At 44.3% G+C, this 7,960-nt stretch overlaps 1 protein-coding gene across 1 annotated transcript in view; it reads left to right on the top strand.

The window, feature by feature from the left end:
* The first annotated feature begins 477 nt into the window (after window positions 1-477).
* Window positions 478-7,960, top strand: part of ZC3H12C (zinc finger CCCH-type containing 12C) — a 70,734-nt gene continuing 63,251 nt past the window's right edge. Inside the window, exon 1 of the mRNA XM_058663945.1 lies at window positions 478-944. Within this exon, the coding sequence (XP_058519928.1) occupies window positions 921-944 (24 nt within the window). The 5' untranslated portion in view covers window positions 478-920. The remainder of the gene's footprint in view (window positions 945-7,960) is intronic.

Genomic DNA, 7,960 nt, shown 5'->3' with positions numbered 1-7,960 from the left:
GCTGGCATCGCAGAGGGCTGTTTCCTGCACCTTTTTAAAGAGATGTGGATTTTTCCAGGGTTTAACCTCGACGTGAACAGTGGTTACCATTTCCAACATGGCCAATCTGCTTGCTGAAGAGAAATTCTTTGCCTGGGTGAAATCTCAACACTTTTCATTGCTCTTTGCTGGTTTTGTTAACCTAGGGTTTGGCTTGCCCTCGTTCACTGAATGTTGCTCATAAGTAAACAACTAAGGGAAACATGCCCCGAGAAGGAGCACGTTTGATTTCCTTGACTGCCCTGGGCACAATCCCTATTTGTGCGAGGTGGACGGGGAAGGGAGTGTGAAGAGAAGAGGCGCCCTTTGGGACAGGGATGGGAGAACCTTGAGGGGAGGTCGGGCTCCCGGGTAGGACCAGGATGGGAATGGGCTCTAGGGGAGGAGGCACAGCAACTTTGGGCAGCCCCGGCAGCTGGGTAGCGCCCGACAGGTTCCCGCAGTTCCCCTCACCCCGCTGCACGCCTCCCGGGTTTTCCCCTTGGCTCGGGGTTTCCTGTTTCAGTTCTAGGCATCTCCAGCAGCAGGTGCTGGTTTGCCAACCTCTTCTCCAGAGGCGAAGGAAAGGAGAAGGGGAGGAGGAAGCGGCGGCGGCCGCGGTTGCGGGCGGGCGGGCGAGGAGCGAGGCAGCAGGAGGCAGAGCCTGGTTCGCTCTCGCCCGCGGAGCAGCGGCGCGGGCGGCGGGGCCGAGCCGAGGGCCGGGGTCGCTCCGAAGCCGGGGCCCCGGCGTGCGGCCGGCTGGCCGGGCTGGCGGGCGGCGATGGGGGAGCCTCCCGCTTGCCCCGCGCCCTAGCAGCGGCCGCGGCGGCCCAGGGCTGAGGCAAGAGGCGGCCGCCTACCGGAGGGCCCCGGGGCTGCCCCGGCTTCCCGAGCATGCTGTGATGGCTGCTGAGAAGAGGCTGCAAGTAGGTTGAGCAACAGCTCGGTGGACGCGCGCGTAGGGGGTTAGGAGTTGTGCAAGCCCGGGGAGGAGGGCGCCGGGGCCGCGGCCCGCAGGGAGGGCGGGCGCGGCTCGTAGGCTCGGTGCGGGGAGGGCCGAGGTGGCCGCTGTCGCCGCGGGCCCCGCCGCCGGCTCGCCGTTTCCCCGCGGGGTTGGTCTTGCCGGCTAGCGGCTTCAAGGTATGTCTTCCGGAAGGGACTGGGGGGGAGTGAGGTGAGGGGAGCGCCGGAGCTGAGGGGGGGCAGGGGCCAGGGCCGGAGCCGCGGAGCCGGGTGGATCTCCAGGCCCCGGCCGCTCGGGCTCCTGGAGGTGGGGTCACTGAGCTCCCTCGGCTCAGGTGGTGCGGAGCGGGAAGCCCAGGGCATCCTACCGGCAGGCAGTGCGGTCTCTGCGGGGATTTCGGGCGAGGTGAGGCCGGTGTCCCCTGCTCCGCCGCGGCCTAGGGCACTGTCCACTCCCGCCCGCCTAGAGGGCACGGCCACGGAGATGGAGATGAGCCCGGGCGCCCCGGATGGAAATGGACCCACAACTCAGTTTCTGCCGCTCTGACCCTCAGCGCTGTCGTGGGGTAGGGGTGGCATCCTTCGACATCTGGGATGCAGCCCCAGCCTCTGGCTTTGTTACCACTCCTCCATCCAAACTGCCGCTGCTCTCCGGGCGGTCGAAAGGAACACCCCTCAGCCCTTCCAGGTCCTTCCTTACCCTCCTGACCCCTGAGGCTCCAGCCCAGTTCCCTTACACCGGCTCTGCTCTTGTTCACGTAGCCGATTCCCATTTAACTCCCCACAGGGGTGTTAACAAATAGAACTTGGAGAAAAGAAATCCCACTTTGCTTCCTGAAAGTGTTTTTTTATTTTTTACTCCCTGAAAGCTTTTTAAAAGAACGGTACCTTCCAACTGCTGGAATATGCTAACCGGGTTTCTTGACATTTGGGCATCCGCTAACAATCCTGGTTTGTACCGTGAGTTTTGTGACAAAGACATGAAATCCTAAGCCAGATTCAGGGAAAGTTTTCCTATTGGATGCAAGCCTGTATTGGAGTATCTCCAAGGCCCACCAGGCGCTTATTGATTCAATTTTTTTTTAACATCTTAGAATAGATACAGAGATTTGAGGCCTGAATTCTGCATACTTAGAAATTTGGGAAAGTTAAGTTCCTGCTTCCTCAGTGACTTTTTAAAATTTTCTAAAGCTATGCCTCAAATATATTTTTTTTCTGGACTTCCCAAAAACCATAAAGTGACACAAAACCAGCATGTATACATACACACACATATTAGATATTGTATGTGCTGTTCATGATTTAGCAGGTATGACCTTCCCTCATTTAATCATATCATGCAATTCGTCTTAGTACCTTTGACTTAATTTTAGTGTTCTCTGGTGTTTGTATATATGCATGGTTTTAAGAAAGAGTTACAAAATAAATCATGATAAACCCAGGAAGATGCCTACTTCAGACTTGCCACAGTGTTCACTTGTTTTGGTTTTCCTACTTGGTACCTTTATATTTACCTAAATCTGTGTGCTTGAAAATACCATAAAGATAACAACCTAAGAGATATCTGTAGTTTTCAGTATTTTTGCTTTAAAATGGATTAACTTTCAAGTAACTCAGTTATGTTTCTAGCATCTGCTCATCATAAAAATATTCAATGAGCATTATAACAGAAGGCATTGATCACCAAGAAAAAATGAGATCATATATATTTTAACCTCTGTTTTAATAGTGAAAGCCCAATAGAAGTATTTTAACATAATGGGAAATATTGAAGGATTAGAAACAGCAACTTGGAATGCTTGTGTGCTGATGGGAGTTTTTATTAGTCACTTCCGTTACTAAATTCTTGTTTTAATTACCAGACTAATGAAAATGTCTTATTTTATACTGCAGGCTTCTCTGGAGCTGAGTTTACATGGGTTACATCTGCTAAATTGCTAAATTGAGCCCCACGTAGTTGGGTAGAAATTGTCTTGAGAATATTTTTCTCATTCTGCAGCCAGATTACTTTGCCTTCATGCTAGACCACAGTGGAAAGCAGCTGCCATTCCGTCTATTTGCAATGCCTTCCTGTTATGCAAATAAATAAAAAACAATTTATGTGTTCCGATTTGATAGCAGGTTTATAAGGGATTAAAAAAGAAAAACATTCTTAGGGTTAGAATGTAGCATTAATGATTAACTAACCTGCATTTGTTGCTCTTTTGAATCTGGTGTGTTTCTCTTCCTCCAGCAACTGATTATTCAGTGTCAACCTTGGTTCTTTATTAAGACCCCTGACCTTTAAGACATCAGACAACAGGATCCTACTTTCAAAGTGTCATGGGCCAAATAGGCCAAAAATTCAGATACAAGGGAAGAATTCGCTGAAGCATTTAGGAACAGGTATTTGGCTCATCAGCTAAGACCCCCAAGTGGTAGAGCTTGAGTTCTGACATTACCTTTAGATTTAGTGTCCTGCAAATGCACACCTTTGGAGGCAGCAGATGATGGCTGGAGGCCCTGCCACGCACATGAAAGACCCGGACTGCGCTTCCAGCTCCTGGTTTTGGCCAGCCTCAGCCCCAGCTGTTGTGGGCTTTTAGGAAGCAAACCAGTTGATGCAGATATTTAGGGAGTGAATGTATGGATAGAAGGTCTCTTCCCACTTATCTCTCAAATAAAATGAAAATAAGTGAATTCTTTAAAAAAAAAAAAAGGAGTAGGGAAGTAGATAAGATTCAGGTAGACAGAGCTGAGTGGGAGTCCTTGCTAGGTGTGTAGTGTGTAGGAACCATGGCAGGAAAGCAGGGAGTTGGTGATACAGTGTTGGGTTATGCGGATCATGGTGGTTAAGATGACAAGTAGGTTTTTTTTATTAGAAAGGTGACTATTAAATGAGTAGTGAATAATAAAGACGTGTTGGATTGCAAACTTAAAGCTAAAATACCAACAGTCTGAGGTTTGATCTCAAATCTACCAGATGTTGTAAGAAAGCTGCTTGTATTTCAAGTGCTGGTCTGCTTTCAACACTGGTCATATGGTTAATGATAGAAGAGTGAGGATTGCAGGGTAGTTGGGTTGAGTCCTGGTTAAGTGTTCAGGCATCTGTAAAACCTAATACATGTTAATAGATCCATTTGTTATTGTTCAGTTTAAGTGATATAACAAATCATATATCTGGGGAGTTAAGAAGAAATTTTGCTTTCCTGTGTATTTGGAAATACACTGCTTAGAGAACTTGATCCTGTCTTTCCACATAGTCAGTGCATAAAAATGTATAAATAATTGTCCTGTGGCATTTGAACTTTTTTTTAGATTTACGTATTTTTATTGGAAAGTGAGATATGCAGAGAGACAGAAAGATCTTCCATCCACTGATTCACTCTCCAAGTGGCCACGGTGGCCAGAGCTGAGCTGATCCAAAGCCAGGTGCCAGGAGTTTCTTCCAGGTTTCCTACACGGGTGCAGGATCCCAAAGCCTTGGGCCATCCTTGATTGCTTTCTCGGGCCAAAAGCAGGGAGCTGGATGGAAAGCGGGGCTGCCGTGACATGAACTGGCACCCATATGGGATCCTGGCATGTACAAGGCAAGGACTTTAGCCGCTAGACTATTGCGCCAGGCCCAGCATTTAAACTGTTTTCCAGCCTTTTAATATAATGTGTTCACCAAACATTTCAGAAAAAAAATTCTCTGCATTTGTGTATTTATGATGGTCCTAGGGGTAGTGATCAGAAAGAATTAGTTTTAAGGTTTTTTGGGCCCGGCGCTGTGGCCTAGCGGCTAAAGTCCTCGCCTTGAACGCACAGCACCAGAATCCCATATGGGCGCTGGTTCTAATCTCGGCAGCTCCACTTCCCATCCAGCTCCCTGCTTGTGGCCTGGGAAAGCAGTTGAGGATGGCCCAAAGCCTTGGGACCCTGCACCCGTGTGGGAGACCCGGAAGAGGTTCCAGGTTCCCGGCTTCGGATTGGCACAGCACCAGCCATTCACTTGGGGAGTGAATCATCAGAGGGAAAATCTTCCTCTCTGTCTCTCCTCCTCTCTGTATATCTGACTTTGAAATAAAAATAAATAAATCTTTTTTTAAAAAAAGGTTTTTGATGGCTAAAAAGCTTTTCAGAAAATGTTTTGATATGCCCATCATCAACAAAGAGTGTGCTGATTTCATACCATGTTCAAACTGTTCACTTTGAAAATCTTTGATATGAGATTAGATGAGCCTTAGTACCTAATTTTCATGTTGACTTTTCTATTTATGTTTTAAAGTATGAAGTAGTACAAGTTAATTAAGAAAAAAATAAAATGTGAAAATTAAAGCCACCTGAGATCTCCTGGCCCAAAAATAACTTATGTAAATATTTGGATATTCTCCTGATTATTTTTCTTTTGTGTAGTTATACATTCCAAAATGTATACGTGAATTTTTAAGTAGAAACATACTCAAAAGCATTTCCTAATCCTCTTATCAAAGGTGTAATGAATTGTTCCATCCCCTATATTTTCAATGCTGCGTATGTTTCCATAGTACTCATATGTTACATGATGATTGATTGTTTCGTCATTTCTTTTCTGCTTTCTGCCTCTGCTCTTTATAAAATAGTGGGAGGAAAAAAAACTTCCCGGTGCATACCTTTGTCATAGGATTAGCTGATAAAACAAAATGTTATTTCTGTCTCATGCTGTGCTTAGATTTGCTTGTTGTATCTTTTTAAGTATCTTTAGGCTTCCCTAAAGCAAGAACTCTAGTCCACATGCTTTATCCTCATTTTTCTTCAGGGTTTGGCACATAGCAGATACTTCGTGAATGCGTTTTTAACATTAACTGCCACCTAGTACTTTAACTGGATCTACTAATGACAGATAAGAACCAAGGCACATAAATGGAGATGAGATGAGTAATAATCAATTTTTGAGTGGGCGTTGTTGCACAGGTGGGTTTAGCCACAGCTTTTGACCTTCACATCCCATGTCAGAATGCCCGCTGAAGTTCTGGCAGCTCAATTTCTGATGCAGTTTTGCTATGCATTCTGGGAGGCACTGGAGGATGGTTCAAATGCTTGGCCCTCTGTCACCTAGCGTAAACCCAGATTAAGTTCTTGGCTTTAGCCAGTCTGTGGCTTCACTTATTTGTTTGTTCAGAGATTGGGTTTATTTGTTTCAAAGGTGGAGTTACAGAGATGGGGTGGGTGTAAAACAGATTTTGCATCTGCTGATTCATCCCCAGCTGGCCAAAATGGCCAGGACTGGGGCCTGGTGGATGCTAGGAGCCATGAGTCTCTCCCAGGTTTCCCCGGTGAGTGCAAAAGCCAAAGCAACCAGTTCATCTGCTGCTGCTTTTCCAGGCACATCAACAGGGAGCTGGATTGAAAGTGGAACAGCTGGGAATCAACTGGCACCCTTATGGGATGACAGTGTTGCAGGTGGCAGCGTGATCCAGTACACCATAATATTTGCACCCCCAATTTCTCTTATTTGAAAGATAAGAGCTAACATTGGACATTAAGTCAATGTCATGCTTAAGAACTTTACTTAAATTATCTCAGTTTAACAGCAGCTGCGATAGGCTTATATTTATTAGCATTTTGCCTAACTGATGCTAGAGAAGTTGAGTAACTTGGTGAGGTTACTGAAATTTCTAATGTATTCTAAATAGCAGTACCTGTAATGCTTGTTTCTATCGGGTGTAGGAGTATAAGGAATCAACTATTTATATTGATTTGTAGCAGTGATTCTGGTTTTGCCCTTGCTATGAACTAGCAGATGGAAGTGATGGAAGATATCTCTGTCACTGCCTTTCAACAAGATGAAAATGAATTAAAAGTATCTTTTAAAAAATCAATGCAGAGCAAATAACACGGTTGTTACCTAAATAATTAAAAATCCACTTAAAACAAATAACATGATTCCTTGAGAGGCCATATGCAATTGCCTTTTAAAAATAGATTAACCTGATTTATCCTTGTTAACCTTGGAAGGATATTATAAAAGTGAGTTTTCCAAATAATCTTTAAGAGCAAATCATTTTAGCTATTTTGAGTGGAAGAATTTATATCCAGGTATTTTTGCGCCTTCAAATAATATGTGGTCTATTGTTTCATATTGGACATTAAGTCACTGTCAGACTTAACGGCTTTTACTTATATGTCTGATTTAGTTTGATAACAGTTGTATAAAACTTACAGTGCTTTGCCTCACTGGTGCTAGAAAGATAAAGTAAATTAGCCAAAGTGATTGGAATTGCTAATATGTTATACCTGTGATGCTTGTTTTTTGGTGGAGGGTAAAGCAGCATGAATTGATGTTTGATACTGATCATATCACTGATTCTAGTTCCCTCCATGCTAACATTGTCACCCCTTTCTTCCAATTTGTTGAGGTATCAGCTACAAGACTTGGTTGCAACATGCTAACATGTTAAAAAGTTTCAGGTAGATATTAAAGGCTTACAGGAAACTCGAGCTTAGTCTAGGTTAAGAAATTGAAATGTGTGCAATCTGAAGAGAGGAGGGGTGGTATCCAAGAGCAGCTCTACCTGGGTTTGGGTTAGTGGCTCTCCCATTCTCTAGCTGTGATCCTAAGTAAGGCTCTCAAATTATCTTTGATTTCTCATCTCTCAAACACTACATTAGTGAATGTGAAACATTAACAAATGTTTGACACAAAGAAAACATTAAAATTATGAAGCAGTTTAACAGTATCCTAATTTATGTTTTGGTTTTTTACTTATCTGCTTGGTCTTAGTTGTAGTCCGATTAATTGGTATTCTTACACACAAAATTTGCATGAAAATTGTTTATTGCTTCTAAAACATCAATTTATATTATGATTTTCAAGAGCTTTCAAATCTTTATGTCTTTTAGGGTGAAGCTAAAATTGGTTTTTGTTCTTTATTTTTAGTCATCTGTGCTCATTTCCTATTCACAATTATGTGGGCTTACTTTTATCTTTTTTCTGTGATTTAGTCTGTTTCAAATCTTGGCTTTTACTTTCTAATTT

This window comes from Ochotona princeps, chromosome 4, assembly GCF_030435755.1.
Source record: "Ochotona princeps isolate mOchPri1 chromosome 4, mOchPri1.hap1, whole genome shotgun sequence".
NCBI classification, from domain to species: Eukaryota; Metazoa; Chordata; class Mammalia; order Lagomorpha; family Ochotonidae; genus Ochotona; species Ochotona princeps.
The sequence above is the reverse complement of the archived record's forward strand: the minus strand, read 5'-3'. Positions and strand labels throughout refer to the sequence as shown.